The sequence below is a fragment of the Ochotona curzoniae genome, unplaced genomic scaffold, assembly GCF_017591425.1.
Source record: "Ochotona curzoniae isolate NIBS_2020 unplaced genomic scaffold, NIBS_Ocur_1.0 contig_50, whole genome shotgun sequence".
In the NCBI taxonomy this organism is placed as follows: Eukaryota; Metazoa; Chordata; class Mammalia; order Lagomorpha; family Ochotonidae; genus Ochotona; species Ochotona curzoniae.
The window spans coordinates 1851128-1867644 of NW_024466446.1; the positions used below are offsets into that span (position 1 = coordinate 1851128).

The 16517-nt window shown below is 40.2% G+C and overlaps 1 protein-coding gene across 5 annotated transcripts in view; it reads left to right on the forward strand.

The window, feature by feature from the left end:
• VPS13A (vacuolar protein sorting 13 homolog A) overlaps positions 1-16517 on the forward strand; it is a 118219-nt gene that overhangs the window by 75877 nt on the left and 25825 nt on the right. For all 5 annotated transcript variants that reach the window (XM_040988780.1, XM_040988781.1, XM_040988782.1 and 2 more), the window contains 13 exons: positions 195-299; positions 414-560; positions 2497-2625; positions 3038-3171; positions 4945-5074; positions 6925-7157; positions 9309-9462; positions 10266-10412; positions 10738-10819; positions 11768-11837; positions 13593-13698; positions 15134-15247; positions 15931-16076. In XM_040988780.1, the coding sequence (XP_040844714.1) occupies positions 195-299; positions 414-560; positions 2497-2625; positions 3038-3171; positions 4945-5074; positions 6925-7157; positions 9309-9462; positions 10266-10412; positions 10738-10819; positions 11768-11837; positions 13593-13698; positions 15134-15247; positions 15931-16076 (1697 nt within the window). The remainder of the gene's footprint in view (positions 1-194; positions 300-413; positions 561-2496; positions 2626-3037; positions 3172-4944; positions 5075-6924; positions 7158-9308; positions 9463-10265; positions 10413-10737; positions 10820-11767; positions 11838-13592; positions 13699-15133; positions 15248-15930; positions 16077-16517) is intronic.

Genomic DNA, 16517 nt, shown 5'->3' on the forward strand with positions numbered 1-16517 from the left:
TAGCTATTACTTTTAGTTTTTAGAGTTCCAAACAAGTTATAAAACCTGTGTTAAAGCAGCATTTGTTAAATAGTTGAGGCTAAGGTGTGGTGTCTTGATGTTATAATGTTTAATGTATCCTAAAAAAGTTAGCGATTTAATCAGGTAGTGTTAAGTGTGTGTACTGTAACACATTTGGAATGCCTTTTCCCTAGGTTCAGCTGATGGTGACAGACAGTGAGTTGTCGGATCAATTTTCCATTGACACTGTTGGCAGTCATGGAGCTGTTAAGTGTAAAGGCCTGAAAATGGAATACCAAGTGAGTTTACTGTGTGCTCACCAACATGCATTGATGTAGAATGTTTCTTTTGGCTTCCTACACTTTATAAGGTGTTCTTTTTAATCCCATTTGTGACCCTTTTTCTTTCCACAGGTTGGTGTCACCATAGACCTCAGTAGCTTTAACATTACTAGGATTGTTACATTTACACCCTTTTACATGATTAAAAATCAAAGTAAATATCGTGTATCAGTGGCTGAAGAAGGACATGAAAAGTGGCTTTTTCTTGATTTGGATCAGGTAGGTTAATAAATGAGTTTGAAAGATGTACCTCTTTGGATTATTTTTTCTCTTTGAATTGCATACCTGAATATCTGTAATATTTTAACTCTTCTTCCTTTCCAGTTTTCTTTGAGTCCTAAGAACCTTTATTGTTTGTGCTAGACTCTAGGTAGTTAATTATCTTACGTTGTTTGTCAGGGAGCTGGATTGGACATGGAGCAGCCAAGACTGGAACCACTGCCTGTGTGCGTTGCTGACAGTGTAGAAGGCCACTTGATGCGTTATGCCACAGTGCTGGTCCTATGATACTGAATTTTTGTATTTTAATAATTATAGTATTCGTTTTTAGAAGTTTCATTTCAAGTCTGTTCATTCTATTTTTTAAAGATTTATTTATTGTAACCTTATTATATTGCATAAATTTTTTTCAAAAGCTAAGACACCTAGCTAAAACACAGGTTTGGCTACAGTGGCCCCAGATGATTCTCCAACTCATTTCAGTTTTGACTCTTATTTTTAGTTTGTGATACCTAATGTCTAGTCTTCTTTCTGGTGCCTTGATTATCTCCTATTCATTTAGTTTAGTTTCCATATCACTGGTATCTGAATTTTGTTTTATTCTTTTTAAGATTTACCCATTTATTTGAGAGGCAAATTCACACGCAGAATCTTGGGGTAGTGGTGGAGGTTGGTGGTCAGGGGAGATTGGAGCAAGACCTCTTCCATCCTCTGGTTCATTCCCTAAATGGCCGCAATGCCTGGGGCTCTGTTAGGTGGATGCTGCCAGCTTGGAGCCACGGGTCCTGCTTCCACAGGGGTTGCAGGGGGCCGAGTGGTTGGGCCAACTTCAGCTGCTCTTCTAGGTACATTAACAGGGAGCTGGATTGGACAGAGCATCTGGGGCTTCAGTCAGTGTTAATGTGACATGCTGTCTTCAAAGGCAGCCACTCATGCTGAGCGGCAAGGTGATCTTCCCCACCTACTTGCTCCGCCTCCCCCCCCCCCCCATTTTTTGGTAACCAGAGTTAAGAAAAACAGTGGGAGAGAGAGACCTTCGATCTGCTGGTTCATTCCTCAACCTAGGAATTCTATCCAGTTCTCCCATGAGAGGTGAGGGGCCCCAGCACTTGGGCTGTCTGCTGCCGCTTCCCCAGGCTGTCATCAGGGAGCTAGGTTGGAAGTGAAGCAGCCAGGATATAAACTGTTACCCATATGGGATGCTGGCCCCCAAATTGATTTTCTTGCTCTGAACTTTGAACATTTCTCTGATTTTTCTTACCCAGTTTTTATGATCAATACTCTAAATTTAATACATGTCATGGCTTACCTTTTTCTTTGCTTAATTGTCAAATGATTTCCAAGAACCGCTTTGTCCTGTTCATTTTAAACTGATCATTTGCTTCCCAGTTGTAGACTCGGTTAACTGACTTTTAACTCCTCTCTGTAAGATGTGTACCACATGTTAAGTATCTTTGATGCTCCAGCCCTCTTGGTTATCACAGCCTTGAACTTACTAGCCCCTGCTTCTTGCGTTCACAATTCCCATGACAACTTTTCTCTAAATCGACAGTTTTGTGTTGTTAACGAGTATATTTATTTAGTTGAAAGAGCTACAGAAAGAAGGAATGCCACAGAAACCTAGTAAGTTTCCCTCCCCAGTTGGCTTCAACATACAGGGCTGGGCCAGGCCGGAGCCAGGAGCCAGAAGCCCCATCTGGGTCTCCCATGCCAATTGTGAGTGTGTGAAGTAATTGGGGCTGTAGCAGGGAGCTGGAGAAGTGGAGCAGGTGGGATGTGAACTGTGGCATCTGAGTGACTCTTCACAGCTTTTTAGCTAAGCAAGCCAGTGAGTGAATGAAGTAGATTAGAAAAGGATTTTGAAAGTTTTCTCAAGTCTTCTCTAAGTTTCGTGCAATGCTGGAAGTATTTACAGTAAGTGTCTGTGATGTTTCAGTGTGTCCCCTTTTGGCCTGAGGATGCGGCTGGTAAACTTCTTATCCGAGTGGAAGGGAATGAAGGGCCTCCCAAAAGGATATATTTTAACAAGCAAGAAAATTGTATTTTATTGCGTCTCAATAATGCGGTAAGTTATCATTTAAAATGCGGTAAATTATCATTAGTAAAAGTGGTAACATAGTCTTAGATGTAGATTTATTTTTTATCAAATGGTTGCCTCACAACTTTGTCTCTTTCACCAAAAATGAGGATTGTTTTGTTTAAAGATGAGTTATCAACAGGAAACAGATAAATAATTTATTGTATAAAAAGTAAATTAAATCCCTAGAATGCTAGAATAAATTCTGCCTAGAATTTCATTCAACTGCAATCAATAATTGAGATTTGTTTTTCTCAGAAATTCAGTGTAAAATCCTGGATTATTTTCCAAATCATTGCCTCAAATGTCATTGAGTCATAAAATATTTTTATTGTTGAATGTTACTTAATATTCTTTGCAGAGAGATCATATTAAAGATGATTTTCTATTTTTTTTTTAGCTTGGAGGTATTATAGCAGAGGTTAACTTGGCCGAGCATTCTACGGTTATCACATTTTCAGATTATCATGATGGGGCAGCTACTTTCCTGTTAATAAATGATACCAAAGAAGACCTGGTTCAGTACAAACAAAGGTGAGATGATTGCAGCTGTAAAAACGAGGCAGTGAAACATTTACTTAGGATATTATGCAGAGTCCAGAAGAAGTAAGCAAAATTGATGTTTTGAGATTTGTTTATTTATAGCGCTTACCTACTCTTTTGAGGAAAAGTGGTTTTTCTTTTTTAAAAGATGTATTTTGTTTCTTTGTTTAAAAGACAGAGTTTCAGAGGGAAAAGAGGGAAGTGAGAGAGGCTGAACTGCCACCCACTGGTTCACTCCTGAAATGCTTGCTGGTCTGAGGCTGGGAGCCAGCAGCTTCTTCTGGGTCTCCCATCTGAGTGCAAGGGCTCAAGGACTTGTGTCATCCTGTCGTGTTTTTCCAGGCCTTGAGCCTGGGAGCTGCATCGGAGGTAGAGCAGCCAGGACTCAAACCATGGCCTCTGTAGGATGCTGGCACCACAGTCAGGTGCCAAATCTCAGTTAAGGCATGCAGGCAGAGGAGTAGCTAGCTATGCCATGGCTCCGGCCCCCAAACAGTGTTTTTTCTCACTTCTGTTTATTTCTGTTTTCACAGGAAGGTCATGCTTATAAGATAAATGAAAAGTATGTTATAAAAATAAGAAGAATAATTTAGAAAGAAGGGAGAGTAGGAGCGCCAGCAGGTGGAGGATAGGGTGGGGAAATACCATTATGCTCTTCAATCTGTATATGAAATTCATGGATTTGTTCACCTTATATGAGAAAAAAATCTTGAAAAAATCCTAAACTTCATTGTGGTTGACAAAACTGTATCTGTTTTTCTTTAACTATATCCCCAAGTATGTACAAATAAAGCTGATTGGATACCTACAAATTTATTTTTAAATGCTTAGAAGAAAAACAACAAATGTAAGATTTGGAAGAGTAGAAAAAGCTTGATCATTGCTGCACCTCACTGGGAATATGTCAGGAGTGGTCATGAGTGTGTGAATGTATTAAACTATAAATATGAAAATGTCAGTTTCCACCCCTCCCCCACCATTTATATTCTCTGCTTGCTGAGATGTGTGGGGAAAGGACAGCTTCCTTTTTTAAAAAATTTTATTCAAATTTTTAGTTTAAATTTTGAGTTTTATGATACAATTCTTTATATTCTAGGATCCCCTCTCTTCAACTCCCACCCTCCATATGATTTTCCCCATATTGTCACACCAGTACATTCCATCATAAGGAGTTAGTTACATCAGCCTGCTATTTCAGTGTGCCCTGACATTGCTGGTACAGACCGTGTCAGTCCATCGTCCCATTGTCTAGATATGAAGGACTGCTTCCTTAAAGACAAATCAAATGTGGACGGGGAGCGGTGCCTACTGGGTGTTTGACTTGGCTGCATGCTCGTTGTCCTGGAGCCGCGGCAGTGCATGAGCTTTGTGCTCCTCCCCTTAGTCCTGGGCTGCACTCAGTTCTCTTTGGGATTTCTCTTTTCCCTGTTCCTTTGCAGTGTATCTTACGTATCAGTGCATTTGTCTAATGCTAACAATGAATTTTTGCATAATGATAAGTTCTGCATGTTTCATATGAATTAAGACAAAAGTTGACAAAGCACTTTGTGACGACTTCAAGGGTTTCATATCCTGAGCAGGAAATTGCCCTTGAAATAGTCTCAGAATTTTCTTCGGGAACCTTTAATGACTGTGTAAAGACAGAGTTTGTCTAGGCTCAATGAAAACCTTAGTGGAATTCAATTTTTAGACTAAGAATTAAAAGGTATTTTAGATTATTTAATATACTCATTATTTAATTCATCTTTTTGCTATTTATGTCAGTTCCCTCAGCGAAATAGAAGATTCTCTTCCTCCTGGAAAAGCAGTGTTTTATACATGGGCTGATCCCGTGGGTTCCAGAAAGTTGAATTGGAGATGTGGAAAAAGCCACGGTGAAGTAACACAGAAAGATGTACGTGTGGGAGTGATGGTTACAGTGCTGGCATCGGCCTTCCTGTCCACTGAGGCAGTATTTTTAGCCTTGTTAGTTTCAACAACTGTTTTGTTGCTGTACTTGTAAATAACGGCCAACAATCTGAAAACTGGTGAAACTGAAAGTAGCCTGTTGATGTATTTCATTGCTTCTGTTGTGTTATAAGGATTGATTTGTCCTTAGAGAAGTGTTTTCAGCATTGACCATAGTGTAAAAAAAAAGTCTGCATTGTTTGCCATCTTAGGGACAAACAGCTTCTGTGAGCAACATTTAAGGGTCCCACTGAGGGAGTAGTTAAACTTATTTATTTCTAGGTGGCAAGCTATGGTGATAAAGTTATATACAAACATTTTCTACTGATTGCTTAAATATCCTGCATCAAACAAGGACATTTGCCTTCTTCTAGTTGAATTTGTGTGAGAATATGTACATGTACTGACACACACATGCACAGGTGCTGAGCCCTAACCCAGCCTGGCCTGACCTGAGTGTAGATGGATGCCTTGGCCTGACTCGGGGAGGCCCACCTCAGCTCCTTCAACTACTTGAAGATGCAGTGGCCTAGTCCATGGAGGCTCCCAGAAATCATTTTCTACATGTTAGTGACCCCCATTCTGACCCATCCCAGTCCCCTGGGCCCAGACAGTGCACCCCCGAACCCCCAAATCATGCATGGCTGTGGTGATGGTAATGGGGCGGCTTTGGTGCTCAAGTGTTCAAGGTAGTGCAGTGGGCACTCTGCCCTTCCCATCCCCCCAAATCTTTGAAAGAAATGAAAGAACAGAATAGGCAACTCAGCTGGCACATTGGTATAGTTAACACTGAGTTGGCATTAGCCAAGCCCAGCGTGCCAGCCGGCTGTTGGCTGCTTTTTTCCCAGCAGTGTGCCATGTGCATAGACACTAGGCAGATGCCTACAGGTAGAGAAGCAGCTTGACGGCCTGCGAGTTTGTGTGAGATGACTTTGCTTTCCCCCTTGAATGTTTAGTGGAATTCACCCATGATGCCAAGCCATGCTAGCCTGCAGTTGCCTCTGTAGGAAGGTCATAAAAGCATCACCTCTGTTATTGTTCGGTATAAATCAGTCCATTTTTCTGATTGTGTCATTTTGCAGTTTTTCTATTAATGTGTTCAGAAGATCCATTTTTTTTTTTTAACTTTCTGAGTTTATGGTGATGCCCTTTTCACTTGTAGCATCGATTATTTTTGTATTCTTTGCTGTTTTACTTGGCAAGTGTTGATAAAGACTTACCGATTTTATTGGGTTTTGTGTTGCTCTTTGTGAATTCTTTTTTTCCCCCCTTATTTATTTAAACAAAAAGGGAGGGAGGGAAGGAAAGAGAAAGCATTCCTACCTGTTTGCTCACTTCGTTTCCAAACAGCTGGAACTGGGCCGGGCTAGACTAAACTGGGCCGGGCTGGGCTTTAGAGTGTAATTAAAAATAAAATATTTTTAATCCTGCTGGATCCAATAATGTAATAAAATAATTATTTCATACTGAAAGCACTTTTATACATAGCACATTGCTGTAGATACAGAGTAAGTCAGAGAAAATGATACCTGTGCTATTGATTAACCAGATGTTAAGACGTTAAAAGATGCTAAACAATTGATCTGTCTTCCTGAGTGGTGGTGTGACAGTAATATGGCGGTAGCTAACATCCAACTAGTTCAGTGATTGTAATTTCTGAGTGCTTTGCAAATACGAATTTATTAACTTGCCACTCCAACCATATGAAGTAAGTGCCATTAATATCTCATTGTATAAATGTAGAATCTGAACTTTGTGTTCAAACACTAATTTTTTCTTTTCATGATTTTGTTTTAGGATATGATGACACCTATAAATTTGGGGAAAAAGACCATTTATTTAGTTTCATTCTTTGAAGGCTTACAACGCATTATTTTATTCACTGAAGATCCCAGGGTTTTTAAAGTAACATATGAAAGCGAGAAAGCAGAGTTGGCAGAGCAAGAAATTGCACTGGCACTTCAAGATGTTGGCATTTCTCTGGTCAACAATTACACAAAGCAAGAAGTAGCCTATATAGGCATTACAAGGTCAGATGCATGGAATGTTGGGTATATGTGCTTAATCAGTGCTTCATGAGTCAGAAATGGTGATTCTAAAAATCATCTAAATTTTGTGTTTTAACCACCAATATTCAAGCAATGAAAATTTTGAAATAAATTTGATGTTTTATCTGCATTTTGACAAAAATGTATCAAAATTGAGACATAGACTCCTTGTTTTAAAATTTCTACACCTCTAAAAATTAAGTTATCCCATAAAACAGAAGCATAAAAAATGCCTCATCGGTGACCCGGTACCACCTGGTAGAGCGCGGAGTGCCTTTAGGGCATACGGCTCCATCAGTAGTATTCGGAAAGCTGGAGATTAGTTGTCACGCTGTGGCTTAGGAGAACTAGCGAGCTGAGGTTGTATGCATCATTTCACATGGAAGACTTCGCTGGGAGAGCTCTAACCTCCTCTTCCATCATTCTTCCTAAACACTGAAATCCAAGTTAATGTGTGTATCAGGGCATAGTGAAAGTGCTTCTTCCGATCTGTGTAGCTAGGGTAGCATTCATCCTTAAGTGAAATTGCCAGACACACACACACACACACACACGGAGTGTGATACATATTTAAATATAGTTTGTACATTACAGATGCCATGGATGTGTCTTTGAATGGCATCAGTGATATTTCAAAAAGAATGTTAAAAACTGCTTAAGAAAATTATAACCTCAAAAATGGAGGATTTTATTATTCAAGTGAAAACATCAAATACAGAAGATATTTTAACGCTTTTACACCTATTATGTTATTTTCTATGACAAATGGTACAAATAGGAAGATTAATAATATAAGTTTATGTGTATTAAGCAAATTTAAATTTTAGAAAAACATTGAATATACATTTTGTTATCTTGAACTCGTCGATTGAGTCAGCTCACTGTCTTGCATGCTTTCTGTCTGCGAATACGGGAACCCTGAAACAAACTGCCACACGCCTGTCACTCCCAGGACCCACCTTCCTGCTTCCCACATGCCTGTCACTCCCAGCGCCCACCTTCCTGCTCTCCACACGCCTGTCACTCCCAGCGCCCACCTTCCTACTTCCCAGCTTTGCACCTGTGTACCATTTTGATGTTACTACCTTGCGGTTGCCACAGATACATTGTATATTCTGCTGTTGAAGGAGGTTGTCCACTTTCCACAGAGTTTCCTTCCCTTTTACTTGAACCCAATGATCTGGCAACCCTCTTACTTTGTTAGTCAACAACTTCTGCCAGTTTCCTGATTGTCCTCATCGCTGTTGTCTCTCTCAACTTGGAAAAAAAAAATCTGTTGTTTCTATTTTCTCCCTGACGTTTGCTTATTTTCTTCTGTCTGTTTTCAAAGCTGTTTATCAAACACCTGTTCCATTTTTAAGAACAGTTGAGGCTGCCATTGTGCACAGTAATTAAGATGCAGCCTTGAGCCTCTTTGTTCCTTCTTACCTCAGCGTACAGCGTTATCTTCACACACAGTTTAGCTAAGTCAGATTATGTTGTTCATCTTACTAGAATTTTCTGGTGGTTCCCCGGGAGTCTTCTCTATGGCCTTCAGAGCCTTGCATTGTTTGGCCTTTCAGAATCTGTCTTCTTTACTTGGACTGTCTTCCTGTTCTGCCTTGCTTCTTGCTCCTCTTCGTCAGGTCCAGACATGCTCCCAGCTTAACACTGTTGTCGGAACTGGTCCCTGTAGTTGAAGTACTCTCTTGTCTGCTGGCTGATCGTCTCGCCGCATCTTACGGTTGCTCCAATCTCACCTTCTCAGAAGAGCCCCCACTGGTGACTGCTAGTGCAGCAGTCCTAGCATTTCACAGCTTCTCAGACCAAGGGTCTCCTCCGCCCAGCCCTTAGCAAAGTGCTCTAGCTTCCTATTGATCAGAATTGGGTAATATTTGTTATATTCACTATTTATTGTCTGTCACTGCCCAGCTAAAACGATGGGATGCATATTCCTTGATATTTCCTTGATACTCCGAATAGTGACTGAGTATGAACTTAATAGAAATTAGTTAATTCACATTTTAACTATGCAATATGCTTGCTTGTAACTTGGGCTGCTACAAAGTTTTACAGTTTTCTATTTGATGAAACAATTTGATATAAGTGAAAGTGGTTATAAACGAGTACTATGGTTTTGCTTTTCTACCTAAGTTCCGATGTGGTTTGGGAGACCAAGCCTAAGAAGAAGGCGAGATGGAAGCCGATGAGTGTGAAACACACCGAGAAGTTAGAGAGAGAGTTTAAGGAGTACACCGAATCTTCACCCTCAGAAGATAAAGTCATTGAGCTGGACACTCACATCCCGGTAATATTCTTAAGTACTGATGTTTTAATTTGTATGTGTTGTTCAAATCACTGCTGAAATATTAAGGAAAGTCTGACTTCCCTCCCAAAACTAATTGAAAATAGTTATTTCTATCCTAATAATTCATATAAATATTTAAAAGGAAGGAAATCAGACCCAGCACCATAGCCTAGCAGCTTAAAGTCCTCGCCTTAAATGCACCAGGATCCCATATGGTCACTGGTTCTAATCCTGGCTGCCTCGTTTCCCATCCAGCTCCCTGCTTGTGGCCTGGGAAAGCAGTGGAGGATGGCCCAAAGCCTTGGGACCCTGCACCTGCATGGGAGACCTGGAGGCAGCTCTGGGGCCCTGGCTTCAGATTGGCACAGCTCTGGCCATTGCAGTTACTTGGGGAGTGAATCAATGGACAAAAGATCTTCCTCTCTGTCTCTGCTCTCTGTGTATCTGAGTTTCCAATAAAAATAAAATAAACCTTTAAAAAATAGGAAGGAAATTTTTTAAGATGTCAGGTAACTCATGATCTATTCTTTGTGTTAAACAAGAAACCAAAATTTTATTTTTGTTCCTTATTAAGATTATTTGGTTAATGTATAGTGATTTCACATACTGCATATCTATGCTGTTAGAATTATATCAATGTTTATATAAATTATAAGGATACAGCAATAAGGATCTGAATATAGACCTAGTTAAATACTTAGCAATTTTTATTAGTAATAAATTTTAATTTTTTTGTGTAAGTTGTGGTCAGTGTGGAGAAGAGAAATTTCATGTTTTTCCTTGGGGGATGTTATATCTTTCAGGTTCGTTTTACACCAAGTGGTAATAACATGAAAATTTTGCAACCACATGTAATAGCTCTCCGAAGAAATTATCTCCCAGCATTGAAAGTGGAACATAGCACATCTGCACATCAGTCATCATTTAGAATTCAAGTTTACAGAATACAGGTGAGTCTTTGTAAATAAATATACATATACACACACAGGCCAAATCGTATTCTAAAGGAGCACAGCAAGGGACCACGTGTGCCTTGGGCCCACAGTCCAGTCACCCATGCCCAGGCCCAAAGGACGGGGCGAAAGGGAATGTGGAATTGGGAGCAGACTGAGAAGTGGAGAGAGAATTGTGGGGACATTCTGACTCCTTGCCGCTTCTCCTTCCCTGCCAGGATACGCCAGTCTTGTGATTCTTCCTGCTGCTTGAATTTTGTACCTCTAATCAGGTGTTATCATTGATGTGCTAGTACGCTTACATATTCTTTCATTTCTTTAGATCCAAAACCAGATACATGGCGCTGTGTTTCCTTTTGTGTTCTATCCGATTAAGCCCCCCAAGTCTGTCACCATGGACTCAGGTTTGTTTGTATTGTTTATATTACTATGTAGACAGCTCCATTTGCTGCTGCATGCTCTGTCACACTGGAGCCATTCTGGTTTCTGTAGAATCATTGAGAAAAACTGCATCCAAAAGCTTCAGCAAGTTCTCAGCTAACTTCAGCAAAATTTAGATACTGAAGAAAAAAATGTTAAATGTGTAGATTTAAGTTCTAGAAATATTAAAGACACATATCTAATCTATAAACTTTGGTCTCTTTAAACCTAGCAACCTTTAAGGAAATAGGAACTTCCTATGCAGAATGTTGCAGGATTGTAGAACCCATGCTGTGTTCTGCAGATGAGAATAGCTGATCCCCTCCCTCCCTCTCCCCCTCCCCCCTCCCACCCCCTTCTCCTTTCCTCCCCCTTTCCTCCCCCTTTCACATACTGCATATCTCCCCCTTCCCCCTTTCCTCCCCGCTTCCTCCTTCCTCCCCCTTTTCTCCTTCCTTCCCCCCTCCCTCTCTCCCTCCCCTTCCCTCTCCCTCCCCCCTCCCTCCCTCCCCCTCTGCTTGGCCCCATCCTTTCCTCCTTGGCTCCCCTCTGCCTTTCCTTTCTCATCCTGTACCCCTACACTGCTGACTCTGGTATATTATGCTTGGAGTCTGTGTTTACCAGTGTCCCTGTGGAAGCCTTTCCACCCTGATGGTCTGGAACAGGTTCATAGGAAGTTTTCACAGCTTTGATTCTAATACATGCTAGTTTGAAATCAATGACTTATGGGATTCATTATTGGTTAAACTTACTCAGATATTTTGAGAATTCTGGAGTCTGAAATTTAGGCTAAGTGGATCTTGCATATATGAGAAACTTTAATCGGTACTTATGTTTTAGTAGATGACTTAATTTTCCATTATAATGCATATTAAATTTAGAAGAAAATGCATACCATATTAATAGAGTAATAATTTTAATCACCATTGCAGCGCCCAAGCCCTTTACAGATGTCAGCATTGTCATGAGATCCGCAGGACATTCCAAGATCTCGCGTATTAAGTAAGTGTCTTAATACAGTTCTTACATCTTCCCTTAATACTCAAAGACATGAATAAAATTTAAATCACATAAAAATAATTATACTCTTAGAAAACTATGGGTAAAACACATGAAGGTATTTTAACAAGACTTGTTTCTGGGTAGTGGGTATTTTATCTTTTCTGTGTTTTGTTTTCTTTAACATGTCTATAATGACGAAATAATTGTCTAGAAACAATGAAGACAGTATTTTTTTTATATTCATTCACAATCTGGCCCAAGAATTAGAACATGAACAGAAACATCTGATACTTACCTAATTTATTTCCAGTGCCTTGATACTAATATAAAATCTTCCTGGGCCCAGAGCCATAGCCTAATGGCTAAAGTCCTTGCCTTGCACATGTTGTGATCCTATGAGCGCTGGTTCTAATTCCACCTGCCCTGCTTCCCATCCAGTTCCCTGCGCTGGTTCTAATTCCAGCTGCCCTGCTTCCCATCCAGTTCCCTGCTTATGGCCTGGGAAAGAGGTTGAGGACGGCCCAAAGCCTCGGGACCCTGCACCCATGAGAGACCTAGAAGAGGCTCCTGGCTCCAGATCGGCTCAGCTCTGGCTGTTGTGGCCATTTGGGCAGTGAATCTTCAGATGGAAGATCTTCCTCTCTTTGTCCTCCTCCCTGTGTATCTGACTTTCTAATAAAAGTAAATCTTTAAAAAAAATTATTCCTTTGTTTTTTAAAATACAGTTTTGGGTCTGGCATTTTGGCATGGCAGATTAAGCCAGCATCATCAGGTGTGCCACTGATGGTTGCTCTGCCTCCTGCTGAGCCAGCTCCTTGTGGCTCGCCTGCAATAGGCAGTGCGTGATGGTCAGAAGGATGGGCACCTGCCCCCCAAATGGCAAACCCAGACCGAGCTCCCCGCTGTGACCTAGCCTAACTTTGGCCATTAAAGCCATCTGGAGATAACCAGCAGATGGAACGCCTTATGTTTCTCCTTCTCTATATTACCCTGACTGTAGAAATAGTCTATTTATTATCTAAATACACAGACACACACATACATAATTCACTGTATGTATTCCCATGCTTGGTGAGGTTTAATTTTAGTTTTTTCAAGTAGAATGTTCGAAGTGATGTGTAGACTACTGGGACTTGCTTTTTCATTCAACATTTTTACTGAAACTTACTGATTTTCTTTTATGTAACACCAGTTTTTATATCAAGAAATATAACATTCTGTTCTATTACTATTTACCACATTTTATTTAGCCCTTTCCTCTCTGTTCATTTTTTTAAAATTTATTTTTACTGGACATGCATTTATACAAAGAGACGAGACAGAAAGATCTTCCATCCAAAGATTCACTCCCCAAGTGGCCACAATGGCCAGAGCTGAGCCAATCCGAAGCCAGGAACCAGGAGCTTCTTCCGGGTCTCCCACGTGGGTGCAGGGTCCCAAGGCTTTGGGCCATTCTCAACTGCTTTCCCAGGCCAAAGGCAGGGAGCTGGATGGGAAGTAGGGTCACTGGGATTAGAACCAGTGCCCAAATTCGATCCTAGGCATGTTCAAGGAAAGGACTTTAGCTACTAGGCTATCGTGCTGGGCCCACTCCGGTCATTTTTATGTTTTGAGTTTGTTGCTGTATATAAAGTGGGTTTAATTTTTGTACCCATTTATCCATGAAGTCCTGATATTAACATTCAAACATTTCTGTTATGTTTAATTTTCCTAATGCAGTTAATGATGTTTTAAATGTTTTCTCCTCCCACACAGGTATTTTAAAGTGTTGATTCAGGAGATGGACCTCAGGTTGGACCTTGGGTTTGTCTATGCTTTAGCAGACCTCATGACGGAGGCTGAAGTCACCGAGAACACGGAGGTACGACTTCATGGTATCTGCTGGGAGATGAAATCCCACGGTATTGCTCAAGATTGATGTTTATAGTAAAGGCAGGTTGACGGAGAGCTTCTTCGAGGTCTCGCACGCGAGTGCAGCGGCTCAGAGGCTTGTGCTGTCCTGCTGCTTCCCCGGCCAGCAGTGGTGGAGCAGCCAAGACTCCCAACTGGGTGCGGTGCATGTATTGGCTACCAGCAAGCACTTCAGGAAGCAACTTAATCCACTGCTGGCCCCTGTTCCTCACATTTTTACCTGTTGAAGTCTATGTCATGGAGCATTAGACCTTTCACTATAATGTGAACTAAAAATGTAGTATCTCAAAAATCAAGAAAAAGAAAGAAAGGGAAGAAGATAACTGTCATTATGTTAGAATTTTATCTGGGAGCTGTGGTGGCTTACTGTCTCGTCATAAGAGATGTAGAAAAAACAGGTTCTTTAAGGCGCTAAAATGGTTTCATCTTTCACAAGTATGAGTTTTCACGTTTATTGTGATTGTATTTTTGCATACATTTTAGATAATAGAAGGTAGAAGAGAATTGAGAAAGCGTTGTTACTGTAAGACAGCAACCAGGAGAGCTCTGGAGGAAGTCACGGGAGGGAGGGCGGGACGGTCCTGTTAGGATCATCTAGCAAACCTTCCTGGGTGGCTGCTGTTTTGCTTTTGCTTTGAAATGACAGAGATATGGTTGTGTCCAATAGAGCCAGGAAGAGAAGGGTTAAGTAGCTACTTTTTGATAGATTCAAAAAACTAAGAAATCACTGATACGATGCATCAGACACAGATTTTCGAGGTAGAGTTCTTAAATTTACGGCAAATGTCCTGAACAAAGAGGAGGGAGAGTACCCCCCAGCGGAGTAAGTTTACTGACACACATTCACGTGCTCGCAGCACTACATTCAAATGACAGCGAGATTAGTGTGGCCCTGCTCAGGGTGACACGTATGAACATACCGTGTTACCTGCTTAAATTGTTCAGTAGTTTTCAATGTCTGCTATCACCCCAGTATCAGCCGTAGCTTTATGGAGCCACTGAAATATTTACTATCTGTAGCTTTTCCTGTCTTGAACATTTCCAACACAGTTATGTTCATGTGTAGTGTTTTGATAACTGCCTTACTACAGTCTATAGCTGCCAGTAATACCGAAAGTGCAAAAGCATTGTGAAAATAACCTTTTGTTCATGGTTTTATTCTTGACAATTTTCCAGTGGTTTTAATGAAACGTAGGAGATAATTTTTGAATGAGAGACAGAACTTTAGCCAATAGAGATGTCAGTTTATATTCTGAGGCATTAAGTGTGCAAGTATGAACAATCCTGTGACTGGATTTTATCATTTTCTGCAGTGTGCGAGCCATTAGTTTGAATATCTCGTGAAACTCAGGCCTTTTAATTGTTATTTTATCCTTCTTTTATAGGTTGAACTTTTTTCTAAAGATATGGAAACTTTTGAAGCAGAATGTAAAACAGATTCGTTAGTAGACCAATCACAAGTCAGTCTCTATGAGTACTTCCACATATCGCCTATCAAGGTACGGGAAACATAGCTCATCCTTGTGATTGTTGATACTGTAGGTGATGGCAAACTCAGTTGGTCTTTTGGGGAAGATACAGTATTTAAATTGCGCTTTTTAATAGTACTTACATTTTGTAACTACAGTTAAGTGTGAATAACAAAGAAATGATTCTTTTAAACTTTTACTTATTTACCCTTAAAATAATTTTTCCCCATGCAGAGATACTGATGGAGTCACCTCCAACATCTGATAATATTTTAAGCAATTTCCAAATTATAGAATATTTGAAGAAATCTGTAAAATTGTGTAGAGTATATATGCAAGAAAATTGCTTTTTTATGGCTTCATACCAAGTTTAAACAATTGAAATATGCACTTTTGGAGATATGTGGATAGCTTCCAGCACCTTCTATTTTTAAATTTTATAATGTAGAGAGCAAATGGATACAAATTAAGATTTTTTGTAAGTTTTCCAGAAAAAATGAAATTGAACTTAAAGACATGTAATCTTAAATTATCAAATTTACAATTTATATACTCAGTTTTAGTCCCACTAGCCTTCCATTGACTAATTTAGTATAATCCAAGTAAGTTTGAAATATTATTTATGGTGTAGTGAATTTAGAATGAAACTGTTTTTAGCAGTGAAAACTGTCAGCATGAAGAAGATGTTTTACAGCATTTCCTTGTCTCTGTAGTTGCACTTGAGTGTCTCACTGAGTCCGGGCAGAGAAGAGGCTAAGGGCTCAGAGCAGCACGGAGGACTCGGGCCAGTGCATTCTGTGAACCTCCTGCTGAAGAGCATCGGAGCCACCCTGACAGATGTACAGGATGTCGTCTTTAAGTACGTCTAATACTCACGTTCATAAATGGACAGATGAGCCATTTACATTTGCCCAAGACAAAACATGGTTTCTTCCTGTAAATGGAATGCAATAAAAAAAAGCATTTTACCTGCTAACGTTTAGCTGCTATAGAACAGAATCGTTGCTAAACAAAATGAAACATACCATGCTAATTTAGACATTTTAGAAGCTTTTTGTGGCCTGGGAATGGAATCTAAGGTATGTCTGTACAAAATTGTGGCGCTTGAAAGATGTTGCTTTGAATCCAGGAAGAGCAAGACTTTTCACAGCATACACAGTTAGAAAAAACGTAACATGGTGATCAAGGAGATGAGGGTACTCACTCAAATGCTGTGTTCCAGAATTTGTGTTTCCATGTGAGTCAGATTGCAAGGTAACGGAATGTATGATCATTTGGAAACTCAGGCACCATGTCGAGC